The sequence below is a fragment of the Melanerpes formicivorus genome, unplaced genomic scaffold (assembly GCF_026170545.1).
Source record: "Melanerpes formicivorus ecotype bairdi unplaced genomic scaffold, bMelFor1.0.p_v2 SCAF_173, whole genome shotgun sequence".
Taxonomy (NCBI): domain Eukaryota; kingdom Metazoa; phylum Chordata; class Aves; order Piciformes; family Picidae; genus Melanerpes; species Melanerpes formicivorus.
The window spans coordinates 272,520-286,478 of NW_027142525.1; the positions used below are offsets into that span (position 1 = coordinate 272,520).

At 56.3% G+C, this 13,959-nt stretch overlaps 1 protein-coding gene across 1 annotated transcript in view; it reads right to left on the reverse strand.

Moving 5' to 3' along the window:
- RNF43 (ring finger protein 43) overlaps positions 1 to 13,959 on the reverse strand; it is an 89,760-nt gene that overhangs the window by 4,704 nt on the left and 71,097 nt on the right. The window contains exons 8-10 of the mRNA XM_068169248.1: positions 12,325 to 12,480; positions 11,719 to 11,821; positions 9,782 to 11,314 (exon numbers count right to left, since the gene is read on the reverse strand). Coding sequence (XP_068025349.1) covers positions 9,782 to 11,314; positions 11,719 to 11,821; positions 12,325 to 12,480 — 1,792 coding nt within the window. The remainder of the gene's footprint in view (positions 1 to 9,781; positions 11,315 to 11,718; positions 11,822 to 12,324; positions 12,481 to 13,959) is intronic.

A 13,959-nucleotide genomic window follows, 5' to 3' on the forward strand; every position in this document is an offset into this window, starting at 1 on the left:
GTGTGAGGGTGCTGGAGGCCTGGGGCAGGCTGCCCAGAGAGGTTGTGGAGTCTCCTCTGCAGAGATTCCAACCCCTCCTGGGCACTGTGATCCTGGGCAAGCTGCTGTGGGTGCCCTGCTTTAGTAGGAGGGTTGGACTGGATGATCTCCAGAGGTCCCTTCCAACCCCCACTGTGCTGGGATCCTGTGAAGTTTCCCCTGGTATTTTGGAGGGACTTTCCTGGCCACCTCTCCAGTTTGTTCCTCTAAGCTACAGCACACTCAAATGTGAAGATAAGCCACCAAGCTGCTCTCAATATCTCAGGAGGTACAGGCTAAGGGCATGGTGCACCCCAGGCTCCACACTGCTACTAGAGGTTGGCCTTTTGAGGCTCTTTGATGTTTGCTCTTTGAGGAAAAGCTCTACAAGCATTTGAAAATGATTAGCAACAGCAAAGAGCAGGGGACTGACCTTCACACAGTGCCACACAGCACAGCACAGCACCTCCCAGGGACAGGGGACAGCAACAGCAGGAACTGCAGCCCAGGGAAGCAGGCTGCAGGTGAAGCCTGAGTGCACGGAAGGGATGGGTCAGGGTGCTCAGGAGGCTGCACAAATTGCTTCTGAGCCCTGAACAAGCCAAACCCAACCAGTGGTGGTTGGCCACAAATGCCAATCCCTGACAGGATGCCAGCCAGCAAGGCCTGCAGCTCACACTCTTCACCAGCCCCTTGCCCTGGCCAGCTGTTGGCAGGCAAGGGCTGAGCAGGTAACTTGGAATCATTCAGCAGGAGGGCTGCCTAGAAGTGGTGCACCCTGAGCTGCTGCCTCAGGCTGTCCCCTTCTCTCTAAGTGCTGACACACACACACCTCAGGCCCTTCCCCACGTGTCTCCCAAGCCTGCCCAGAGCTCTCCTGCAGGCTCAGCAGAGCCCAGGAAGGGCACCTCTGCATTATCCTGTACCTTTCCCTGAGTGTTCTCATCTTTGATGATCTGGAGGAGGGCATTGAGTCCATCCTCAGTGAATTTGCAGATGACAGCAAGCTGGGGGCAGGAGTTGATCTGTTAGAGGGTTGGAGAGCTCTGCAGAGGGACCTTGCCAGGCTGCACAGATGGGCAGAGGCCAAGGGCAGGAGATTCAATACAACTAAGTGCCAGGTTCTGCACACTGGCCACAACAATCCCATGCAGAGCTACAGGCTGGGGGCAGAGTGGCTGAGAGCAGCCAGGCAGAAAGGGACCTGGGGGGACTGGTTGATAGTAAGGTGAACATGAGCCTGCAGTGTGCCCAGGTGGCCAAGAAGGCCAAGGGCATCCTGGCCTGCATCAGGAGCAGTGTGGCCAGCAGGAGCAGGGAAGTCCTTGTGCCCTGTGCTCAGCACTGGTTGGGCCACACCTTGAGTCCTGTGTCCAGTTCTGGGCTCCTCAGGTTAAGAAGGACATTGAGAGACTTGAAGGTGTCCAGAGAAGGGCAACAAGGCTGGGGAGGGGTCTGGAGCACAGCCCTGTGAGGAGAGGCTGAGGGAGCTGGGGTTGCTTAGCCTGGAGAAGAGGAGGCTCAGGGGAGACCTTCTTGCCCTCTCCAACTCCCTGAAGGACAGCCACAGCCAGTTCCTGTTTGTTGTCTAGCACCAGCTGTAGGAAGAGGAGCTCTGAACATGAAATCCATGGGAAGGCCACAAAGAATTGAGATTGTGCTTTGAAAACCTCACTGATCAGTGGGGGAAATGAATGCACAGGCACAGTGCTATCATAGACCTGTGTGTGCAGGCATGGGCAGAGGAGCAGGAGACAGAGGTTTGAGTGTCTCCTGGCATTTGTGATGTGTCACCAGTGCACTGGGGAAGGGAAGGGAGAAGGGAAGGGAGAAGGGAGAGGAGAGGTTCAGAGAGGAGAGGAGAGGTTCAGAGAGGAGAGGTTCAGAGAGGAGGGGAGGGGAGGGGAGGGGAGGGGAGGGGAGGGGAGGGGAGGGGAGGGGAGGGGAGGGGAGGGGAGGGGAGGGGAGGAGAGGAGAGGAGAGGAGAGGAGAGGAGAGGAGAGGAGAGGAGAGGAGAGGAGAGGAGAGGAGAGGAGAGGAGAGGAGAGGAGAGGAGAGGAGAGGAGAGGAGAGGAGAGGAGAGGAGAGGAGAGGAGAGGAGAGGAGAGGAGAGGAGAGGAGAGGAGAGGAGAGGAGAGGAGAGGAGAGGAGAGGAGAGGAGAGGAGAGGAGAGGAGAGGAGAGGAGAGGAGAGGAGAGGAGAGGAGAGGAGAGGAGAGGAGAGGAGAGGAGAGGAGAGGAGAGGAGAGGAGAGGAGAGGAGAGGAGAGGAGAGGAGGAGGAGAGGAGAGGAGGAGGAGAGGAGAGGAGACTCGAGGAGAGGAGAGGAGACTCGAGGAGAGGAGAGGAGACTCGAGGAGAGGAGAGGAGACTCGAGGAGAGGAGACTCGAGGAGACTCGAGGAGACTCGAGGAGACTCGAGGAGAGGAGAGGAGAGGAGAGGAGAGGAGAGGAGAGGAGAGGAGAGGAGAGGAGAGGAGAGGAGAGGAGAGGAGAGGAGAGGAGGAGAGAATTAACCAGGTTTAAACCACTGCCAACTGCTTCTCATGTCCACCAGTCCCTGTGCCACACAGGAGAGCCAGCTTCAGCCACTCTGTGGTCAGTCAGATGCTCTGAGTCTCAAAGAACATCATTAAAACATCTCCTGAGAGCTCTGCCTCTGTGAGTGTCCCCTGCTGGAAGGAAGGTTCAGAAAGGTCTTGACTTGGAACCCGTGGTAGAGCCTCAGCTGCTGGCCTGGGCATCGAGGCCCTTGCAGGGCAATCACCTTGGTGATCCCCCAGAAATCTTCTCCTTTGGGTATTAGGTCTTAATGGTGGTCTTTTGCTGCCTTCCAATCCCTTTCCCACTCTCTAGTCAAGATCAAAGATGTGACATGAAAGGGAATGGCTAAGAGGATGAGCAGGAGATGCTGGGGAGGGGGAGGATGCTGACAGTGTGCTGCAGGAGGTGAGATTTCCCAGAGTGTCAGATGAAGAGATTTCATCAGCCTGCTGTGCTGGGGGTAATCTGGCTGCTCTGGGAGCAGATCCCTGCGTGCTGGGGTGGTTTAGGAAGCCATCCAGCTGTAATTCACAGCTAGTTGTCTGACTTCTCTTAGAAGGCTCCATTCGGCATTGCTTGAGGACTGATTCTTCAGTGAAACAACCCCCAGGTAGAGTCTCCCAGGCAAGGCAGGCAGGCAGGGGTGTAGCTTTATGCAAACCCCACCAGGAAAAGCTGCTGGAGGTGCTCAGGGAAGTGGCATAAGCTCCCAGATGGTGCAGTCCTCTGTGGGCTCCTCTGGGGTGCCCTGGTGCTGGCTGTGGGCAGCGCTGTGCCAGCACATGGCACCACCTGCGCGAGTGGAGTCTCTGCAGGGGCTGTGCACCAGGATCCAGCCTCTCCTTGCAGCTGGGTGAGGTGAGCACACGCCTGGAGGGTGCTGCATCCCACAGGAACACCAGCAGCTTCTGGAAACCCTGGTTTAGGGACTTCCTGAGCCAGAGAGTGGATTTGCATCTCTGCATTTGATGGCTCTTGATCTAGGACTCCCGAGCCCATCTGGCTCCTGGCACCTGCATCCTCTGGGCAAGGAGCACAAGTTTCTCTCCACACCCTCTGCTACCTCATTGGGTGGCTTAAAGCTTCTGCTCCCCATCTTTTTTGTTATAAGCACCACTGAGTCTCTCTTATCTGCCTTCTCCCCTACTCTCCTGATTCCATATCCTCTCTTTCATATCATACTCGTTTCAAATCATCTTCTTCCCACGTGAAGGTCTCAATATCCTTTGCTGCTTGCCCATCCCTTGCTGTGCTTGCACTCAATCCCCTTCTGCACTCCTCCCAGGCTGCCATCTCCTCTCTTGAGCAGCCAGGGTGTGACCAGTGCTGGGAGCCAGCTGTGAAAGCACCACAGACTCATGCAGCTGCTCCATGCCACTTTCTGCTTGTCCCAGGTTTGTCCCCAGCCAGCCCCTAACAACGCTTGGATGTTCAGTGTGAAGGGCTCCTGCTCGTTGGAGCATCCTCTGCTGCTTACAGGGGTTGCACAAGAGGAGCCTGAGGGATGCCCTCATTCATGTTGGTAAAGATGTGTGGGGCAGCGTGGGGAGGATGGAGCCAGGCTCTGCTCAGGGATGTCCAGTGATAGGAGAAGGGGTACTGGGGTCAAGCTGGAGCAGAGGATGAACATGATGAACATGAGCATGATGAACATGAGCATAATGAACCTGAACATGATGAACATGAACATGATGAACCTGAACATGAATATGATGAACCTGAACATGAAGAACATGATGAACATGAACATGATGAACAGGAGCATGATGACCATGAACATGATGACCAGGAGCATGATGACCATGAACATGATGAACATGAGCATGATTAACCTGAACATGATGAACCTGAACATCATAAACATCATGAACATGAGCACGATGAACCTGATGAACATGAACATGATGAACATGATGACCATGAACATGATGAACATGAGTATGATGAGCATGATGACCATGAACATGATGGACATGCACATGATGAACCTGAACATGATGAACCTGAGCATGATGAACATGATGAACCTGAACATGATGAACATGATGAACATGAACATAATGAAAAACTTTTTCACTGTGAGGGTGCTGGAGCCCTGCAGCAGGCTCCCAGGGAGGTTGTAGGGTCTCCTTCTCTGGAGACATTCAACACCCACCTGGATGCATTCCTGTGTGACCTGCCCTGGGTGTCCTTGCTCTGGCTCTTTCGAGGTCCCTTCCAACCTCTGATGTGCTGTGATGCTGTGATTTCACCCAGCCCTCTGCTGCTCCATAACTCAGCAACTGGAGATCCCTCTGTAACCAGTTTTGAAGCTGGCAGCCCTGAAGGATTTAGCCTTTTACAAACTTTGCTACCTCCTCTCCTTGCCCAGGATATTTATGAGCTTGTCAAAAGGTGCAGAGAGCTGAAGAGCTCCACTCTCCTCCTTCTCTAACTTTCCTCCATTAAGACTGATCTGCACTTTGTCTCCTATTTGGGAGTGAGTTACTCACCCTTGAGAGCACTTTATCCCTTGAGAGCTTCATTGCCCTGAAAGATCTGCAAGGTGTTAGCTCTCTCCACACAAGCTGTGTGGCCTCATCCCCCTGGTTTCACATTCAGCCATGCACCTACCAGCCAGAGCCTGCATTTGAATTGTGAACAGTTTGCCTGGCAGGAAAGTCAGGCTCAGCCTTCCATGGCTTCAGCTACTTCAAGGTGGTATTGCCCTCAGCTCTTCCTTTGGGCTCTGGGTACAGGGAACAGATCTCAGTACACCTTCAGGATGTAGCAGTTTGGTGCTTGAGCCCTTGCACAAAGTCCAGGTGAAGACTCTGTGACCCTGGCAGTTGGCCACCAGCCACTCTGCTGGTGTGTTCCAGAAACACTCAGACTGATGATTTAGGGAGGATCCTCCATCCCATGCCCTTCATGGAGCCATGACAGGGTGAGAACCTCCTCAGGCACTTTCACTCTGATCACTAAGGCAATGCATTCAGTTTGCTCTTCTGCTCTGCAGTTACAGCCTTAACAGTTTAGCCTTCAGAAGAGAAGGCTGAGGGGAGACCTCATCACCATCCACAATTACCTCAGAGGAGGCTGGATCAAGGTGGGGGTTGGTCTCTTCTCACAGGCAACAAGTGACAGAAGGGGAAATGGCCTCAAGTTGTGCCAGAGAAGGTTCAGGATGGAGGTCAGAAAAACATTCATCCCAGAAAGGGTTCTCAGGCTGCCCAGGGAGGTGGTGGAGTCACCATCCTTGGAGGTGTTTAAAAGCTGCATGGATGTGGTGCTGAGGGACTGAGCTCTGGGTGAGTGGTTAGACTTGATGCTCTCAAAGGCCTCTTCCAACCTCAACAGTTCTGTGATTCTATCCCTCTTAGATCTGCATAGCTCCCTGGACCTGGAATGGGTTGTCCAGGGAGGTGGTTGAGGCCCCAGCCCTGGAGGTGTTTAAGCCCAGGCTGGATGAGGCTCAGGCCAGCCTGATCTAGTGTGGGGTGTTCCTGCCCATGGCAGAGGGGTTGGAACTAGCTGATCCTTGTGGTCCCTTCCAACCCTGACTGATACTATGACCTGCAGCACCCCTGGCAGCCTTCTGAAAGGAGTTAAAAGGGTTTCCATTAAGGCTCTCTCCCTTTTCCACAACTTGCTCAGAGAAGTCTTTCCCTGGCCCTCCCTGCCATGGCTCTGCACTCAGCTTCACCTCCATCTCTCTTCTGATTTCTTTCTCTAGTCACACCTTGACTTTGGACAACCTGACTGCCCTCTCCGCTCTGCTGCTTGGCCAACCCTCTTCTGGGGCTTCCAGCTGAACCCCCAAGGAGCCTGCTGCTTTTGACTGCTGCTTTTCCTGCTCTTTGAAGGCCCCCAAGGCCTCTGGCAGCCTGTGCTGCTGCAGTGCACTGTAACCCTCCCACAGCACTTGGCTGCAGCTGGGGATTTTCGCGTCCCACGCCGTGGGACTCCAGGCTCTCCTCCGTGCGCAGCGGTCCCTCCCATGCCACCAGAGGAGACAGCACTCTTCTCCTCTCTGTAATTTCACCTGGCAATTACAGGGTCCCTCTGCTTGGGGTTTTTTTAAAACTGGGTTTCTGAAAAGTTTCTGTCCCAACTTTTAATTTCCAGCCAGGCTTTCTCCTTACTCCCCTTTTATTTTTAGCCCTATGACATTTCTCCCGAGGCACGTAAGCATTTCCCCTCGGTCTCCTTGGCTTTTCTGCTGGGCCCTGCCTGGCATGGGACTGGCTGCTGAGCTTGTTCTTTGCTCTTTTCCCTTCTCCTCTGCTGGTTTATGCTCAGTCCCTTTCTAAGACAAAGAGCCAAATGTGATTGTAACTCGGTGGTTGTGTTATGTCAGCCGCTGGGTTTTCAGCCCGGTGGCTTTGCTGCCTAAGCCCTGTGTGAGCTCCAGCTCCCTTCAGCTGCTCTCAGCTGCTAATGAAGTTAACTCTTTCCTTTCTATCTGCTTTCTCAGTCTCACAGGGAGATTCTGACTCTCTGGCTGACCCACAGAAGCTGCTGCAGTCAAACAGACAGAGAGTCACATAGAATGTTACATAGAATAAACCGGGTTGGAAGAGACCTTCAAGGTCATCGTGTCCAACCCATCAACCAATCCAACCCACCCAAACAGCTAACCCATGGCACCAAGCACCCCATCAAGTCTCCTCCTGAACACCTCCAGTGATGGTGACTCCACCACCTCCCCAGGCAGCCCATTCCAATGGGCAATCACTCTCTCTGTATAGAACTTCTTCCTAACATCCAACCTGAACCTCCCCTGGCACAGCCTGAGACTGTGTCCTCTTGTTCTGGTACTGATTGCCTGGGAGAAGAGACCAACCCCCACCTGGCTACAACCTCCCTTCAGGTAGTTGTAGAGAGTAATATGGTCACACTGCTTTCAACACACTGAGCTTTCTAGCTCCTGCTAAGGGGAGCTAAGAGGGAAGGAAGGGTGTTTGTGCTTGGCCAAGCATGCTGGCACTGGCTCTGGGTGTCAGCCTTCCCCCATCACACCATCTCCTGATGGTGGGCACAGATCAGGGCCACTGGGACCATCTACAAAGAGACAAAAGGCTTCACAGCACAGACCCTTGCAATGCCCTGGGTGCTGCAGCACCCAGCACCCTGCCTGAGGTGCACAGACTCCTGCTCTAGTGGCCTGGGGAGTCCTCCCAGTTACAGTTTGACATGGCAACTCCTGAGCAGCTTGCCCTCATGCCAAGAGGGCTCTTTCCATGTGGAGACCCCCCTGCTGTGACTCTGGGAGAGCTGTGTGCTGGCAGTATCACTCCCCACCCACCACCACCTCCGACTCAGGGCACATCAAGCAGCACTCAGAGCTGCCTGCAAGCGAGACAGACGTCTCTACACTGCAGCTTCCTCATCTCTCCACACAGCAGCACCCCTCGGGGCCCTCTGAGGAACCTCCCCATCACCTAGCTGCAGCGTCAGGCACTCCTGTGCCTGGGAAAAAAAAATGTGTTCCTGGGAGTCTGGGAGCCTGCAGCGCCGCGGGCAGCCAGCTCCATCCCCCACCCAGCCTCCCCCCTCCCCTTCCTGCTGCCTCCTCGCCAGGCTCTCCAGCACCGGCAGCCTGGGTGTGGGGTGGGGCTGGATAGACGAGCATGGGGAGGAAGTTATTATCTCCCCTGCACAATGGGCAGGGTGAGTCACGAGTTTAAGGCCAAGCTTTTAACAGAAATTAGGCAGCTGGATGTGTATTTGGTACCTAAATCAAAAGGATTTGCCCGGGGACCTGCAGTGAGTCAGTGGCAGGGTGAGGAAGGGAGCCAGGCTCTGCAGGCAGCCAGCACCTGCCCATGCTGACTCGCAGGCTGCTGAGAGAGCCAGGCCTGGGAGCTGAACTCACTGAGGTCCTTTCAAACAGCCTCTTCTCAAACACATTTTCCTCCTCCCAGCAACAGAAGGCCCAACAAATCCAAGTGCCAGGTGCTGCACCTTGGCTACAACAACCCCAGGCAGTGCTACAGGCTGGGGGCAGAGTGGCTGAGAGCAGCCAGGCAGAGAGGGACCTGGGGGTAGTGGTTGACAGCTGCCTAAACATGAGCCAGCAGTGTGCCCAGGGGGCCAAGAGGGCCAATGGCATCCTGGCCTGGATCAGGAAGAGTGTGGCCAGCAGGAGCAGGGAAGTCATTGTACCCCTGTGCTCAGCACTGGTTAGGCCACACCTTGAGTCCTGTGTCCAGTTCTGGGCCTCTCAGTTTAAGAAGGACATTGAGAGACTTGAAGGTGTCCAGAGAAGGGCAAGAAAGCTGGGGAGGGGTCTGGAGCACAGCCCTGTGAGGAGAGGCTGAGGGAGCTGGGGTTGCTTAGCCTGGAGAAGAGGAGGCTCAGGGGAGACCTTCTTGCTCTCTCCAACTCCCTGAAGGGAGGCTGTAGCCAGCTGGGGGTTGGTCTCTTCTCCCAGGCAAGCAGCAGCAGAACAAGAGGACACAGTCTCAAGGTGTGGCAGGGGAGGTTTAGGCTCGAGGTAAGGAGAAAGTTCTTCCCAGAGAGAGTTGTTAGCCATTGGAATATGCTGCCCAGGGAGGTGGTGGAGTCCCTATCCCTGGAGGTGTTCAAGAGGGGACTGGATGTGGCACTTGGTGCCATGGCTTAGTCATGAGGTCTGTGGTGACAGCTTGGACTCGGTGATCTCTGAGGTCTCTTCCAACCTTGGTGATTCTGTGATACTGTAACTTTCATTAACCTCTGAAGGGATCCTACAGGAAGGCTGGAGAGGGACTTTTCATAAGGGTGTCTAGCAATGGGACAGGAGGGAATGGTTTGAAGCTGAGGGACAGTAGGTTTAGACCAGCCATGTACAGTTCCTTCCTTATCAGTTCCAGCTGGCTACCCCAGCTAGAGCCCAGTTAGCCTCACCAAGAGTGACTCTGCCCCTAAGGCACCCAGGCTGATGGAGGGACAATGAGATGTGTGATCCCACCTCTTCCTTTGGGAGATATTCCAGCTGCTACAGAGGTTTAGTTAGAAACAGCCACCACATTTCTCATCTTTCAGGACAAGGCTGCAGGGTTTGGTGCACTCAGTGTGAGACCTGCTAATGGTTCAGGCCATCATCTCCAGCCAGGTGCACTCTGAAACCCTTCTGTTGTCAGTGGTCCTGCAGGGAAGCCCACTCCGAAGGCACCAGGCCTGCAGCAGCCAGAGAACCTTCAGCAAACCACCCTCCTTCACCTGCTTGCTGCCAGAAGGGGCAAACCCCAGACTTACCCTGACCTCCCTGCTGGGATGGGCAGTGAAGGTGGAGACTCAGACTGTGCCTGGGGTTGCCCGTCCCTGAGAAATCAGCAGGAGCCGTGCGGTTCCCGCCCCGGCCCGACAAGCCCTCCTCCTGCCTTTTCAGCTCTGAGCTGGACTGCGGCACCAGGCACTTCCAGAGCGGCCGAGAGCCCGAGCCGCAGGGCAGGGGGGCGCTGGGGAGCAGGGGCTGGGCTTCGGGAGAGCAGCGGTAGCCGGCAGCATGCCCCTGAGGGAGGTGAGCATCGCAGGCTTTGGGCAGGGTGGAGTCCTCGGGCAGGAGCGCAGGGTCAGGCTCCAGGGGACACTTTCTTTTCCTTCGGTGGTGACGGCTCTGTAGGCTGTGCCTTGGGGGCAGAGGGACAGGGGATGTGCCAGCTGCTCCCAACTGTCTGCTGGCATCTCCACTGAAGTCCAACCTGCCTGGGGAAGCAGAGGGGGCGTGGAGGGCCTCCCGACCTTGCTGGGCACAGGCTGGCCGTCCTGCTGGACCTGCCTCCTGTAGCACAGGGCTGCTCTCCAGAGGCTGCTGACAGTGCTGGCTTTTCTCGGTCCTCTTTGGCGTCCGGGCACCGTGGAAGCCAACCCTGGCCCCAGAGTACCTGGATCTGCGCTGCCCAGGCCCCTGCCCAGCCCTCCCGGGCGCACACTCCACGTCTCGTCTGTAGTGATGGTGCTGGTGGTGGTGGTAGTGGACGTGGCTGAGCACCTGGGGCTTGGCTGGAGCAGCACCCCCGGGCAGCATCAGGTCCAAGGACTTGGGCCGCGCCTCCCTGAGCGGCCGGGGCTGCTCCTGGCCGTTGTCCGTGGCGGGTCCCTCGGAGCTGCAGTACACGAAGGGGTCGTAGTCGCTGCTGAGGGAGCTGCGGAAGGTGGAGCAGCTGCCGTGGATGCCCTGCAGGCTGACGTCCGTGCAGTTCAGCATGGAGTCGCTGGAGGAGCCGTGGCAGGGCCCCGAGCTGGAGTCGCTGCCGGGCCCGTCGGCCAGGTAGCCGCTGTGGTCCGTCAGGTAGCTCTCCCCAGAGCCGCTGCTGTTGTGCTGGTGGTGCCCGTGGCCCACCCCCCGGCGCGGGGCGGGGGCACGGTGCTGCTTCTGCGCCAGGGCTGCCTTCAGCCCCAGGCAGGGGGGCTGGGGCTGGAGAGAACAAGTCCTGTGGGGTGGCAGCGTCTGCCCACACGCCGAGGGGTTGGGATGCTGCTGGCCCAGCAAGCCCGGGGCCAGCGGGGCCGGGTGGCCGCAGGCCAGCAGGGAGGCGGCTGGCCTGTAGGGCATGTAGTGGATGGTGCCAAAATCCAGCTGGGAGAGCTCGGGAGAGTGGAAGAAGGGGTTGCCGTGGGCTGGCTCCGGGGGAAAGCTCCTGAGGTTCCTCTGAGGATAAGGGTGTGGGAGGTGGTAGAGGGCATGTCCCGGGTGCTGGCGGAAAAGGTGGAGTCGCCGTCCAGGCTCCATGTCCCGAGGGGCCAGCCTGGAACCGGCGGCCATGGCCTGGTCCACCGAGTCTCTGGCTGTAGACAGAGAAGGGAGCATCCAGCACACATCCCACAGCCAAGCTGCAGGAGCCCCAGCACTGGCGAGCTTCCACTGCGCTACCATGCCCCACCTGTGCCCTGCAGCTCCTCACTGCCACCACCAAACCATCCTTGCACACTCAGCACCTTCCCCTCTGCCCTGACCCTCAGTGCCCACCTCCCTTCCCCACAGGTCCCAGGACTGGAAACCTCTCCTCTTGGTGCAGGTCCCAGCCCAAGCTGCACACACAGAGGGCCCCACTGCCGTGCACACCCCCCCCACACACAGATCCTAGTGATGCACTGACTGTATCCATCACCTGAGGCCACATGGACCTCCTGGGTATAGCTCCTGCAGCCAACCCCATCCCTGGGCAGGAAATGTTGTGTGTGAGCCCTACCAAGAATATTGAACATGCAAAGTGGACAGGTGTGGTGTTGCTGAAGCCAGGGGTCAACACACTCCCGGTGAAACTCATGGGAGCAGGAGATGATCCTCAGTTCCTAGAGAGAGGTGGAGAGAAGAGCAGCAGTGTAAGCAAGAAGAACCACGACCTAAGACCTGGGTGGCTTCTTCTTGATGGAAGTGAGCCTTGTAGGATGGGAAGTGGCCTGCAGCAACCTGGCAGCTCTGGTTCTGCTCACTGTGTGCAGCTCTAGGGAGTGAACATCCAGAGAGCTGTTAGCCCTTGGGATCAGCGGAGTTTCAGGCTGAGTGCTTGGGAGAAGCAAACTCCACTTTTGCCCTGTTGTTTTGACATGGATATCTTATGGGTGTTTTACCCTCCACTGACAGCTGGAGAGCTGTCTTCAAGGCATCTGAATCCTCAGGCAAGTGGCTTCAGCAGGGGCAGGTCTTTTTTTGACCAAGGGGCAGCAGACCTCCATCAGTGCCAAACATTCCAAGGTCCTCCCACCCCTGCTAGACTGGCCAGCTCCCACCACAGCTCCCAGAGCCATGCCTAACCTGGAGCCATGGCTTACCTGGTGCCATGCCCACAGCTTACCTGGCCATCAGTGAACTCCTCCAGGCAGATGGCACAGACAGGGGCAGAGCTGCAGCTGCTGGCTGAGTCCCACCGCGACGCCTGCCGGCACCTTGCCTGGTACCTGCGCGTGGCCAGCTGCCCGATGGCCTGCAGGGTCTGCTGCTGCAGGGAGTCCTGCCAGGGAGGAAGGAGAGCAGAGGCTCTTCAAGGAGAAGCTCAGCCTTACCTTGCCATACTTCTCATTGCCCTTCCATTTTCCAAGTGGGATTGTCAGGAGTTTGGGGGCACTACTGATTTCTAGGGGGGACTTTTTGTCTAAGCTGACTTAGCCAGCAGAGGATTTGTCACCAGCAGGAGACATCTGTCACTGGACATTCAAAACCACTCAGCAGTGCTGAAGTGTTGAACCTCAAAGGCTTGTCTTTCTGTAGGACAAAGGGGGCATTCTCAAATCTGGAAATACCTCTGACTCTGGAGCAGGTTGCCCAGGGAAGTGTTTGAGGCCCCATCCCTGGAGATATTCAAGGTGAGGCTGGACAGGGCTGTGGGCAACCTGATCTAGTTGAGGAGGTCCCTGCTGACTGCAGAGGGGGTTGGGCTGGATGACCTTTGGAGGTCCCATCCACCCCAGACCATTCTATCATTCTGTGATTATTTAATTTGTTCATGTCTATTAAAAACATTCAACCTTCTACCCTCTATCAGTACAGAGCACACTGTTGAAACCAAGAGCCTGTGGCACAGCTCTGCAGCTCTGGCTGCTAGGACAAGCTCTGGAAGGTGCTGGGACTGCAGGATGCAGTGCTGGTGGGGTGGCAAGGCAGCAAGGCCACTTCACAAGCGGTGCTGCCAGCCCATCTCAGGCTGGACAGATGGGCAGAGTGCAAGGGCATGATACTGAACACACCTAAGTGCCACGTTCTACACATTGGCCACAACAACCCCAGGCAGTGCTACAGGCTGGGGTCAGAGTGGCTGAGAGCAGCCAGGCAGAGAGAGACCTGAGGATACTAGTTGATAGTAGGCTGAACAGGAGCCAGCAGTGTGCCCAGCTGGCCAAGAAGGCCAAGGGCATCCTGGCCTGCATCAGGAAGAGTGTGGCCAGCAGGAGCAGCAGTCCTTGTGCCCTGTGCTCAGCACTGCTTAGGCCACACCTTGAGTCCAGTTCTGAGCTCCTCAATTTAAGAAGGATATTGAGAGACTTGAAGGTGTCCAGGGAAGGGCAACAAAGCTGGGGAGGGGTCTGGGGCACAGCCCTGTGAGGAGAGGCTGAGGGAGCTGGGGTTGCTTAGCCTGGAGGAGAGGAGGCTTAGGGGAGACCTTCTTGCTCTCTCCAACTCCCTGAAGGGAGGTTGTAGCCAGGTGGGGGTTGGTCTCTTCTCCCAGGCAAGCAGCACCAGAACAAGAGGACACAGTCTCAAGCTGTGCCAGGGGAGGTTTAGGCTGGATGTTAGGAAGAAAATCTTCCCAAAAAGAGATTGGCCCTTGGGATGTGCTGCCTAGGGAGGTGGTGGAGTCACCATCAGTGGAAGTGTTTAGGAAGAGCTTGGATGAGGCACTTGGTGCCATGGTTTAGTTGATTAGATGGTGTTGGGTAGTGGGTTGTACTTGGTGATCTCTGAGGTCTTTTCCAACCTGGTTACTTCATTTCTA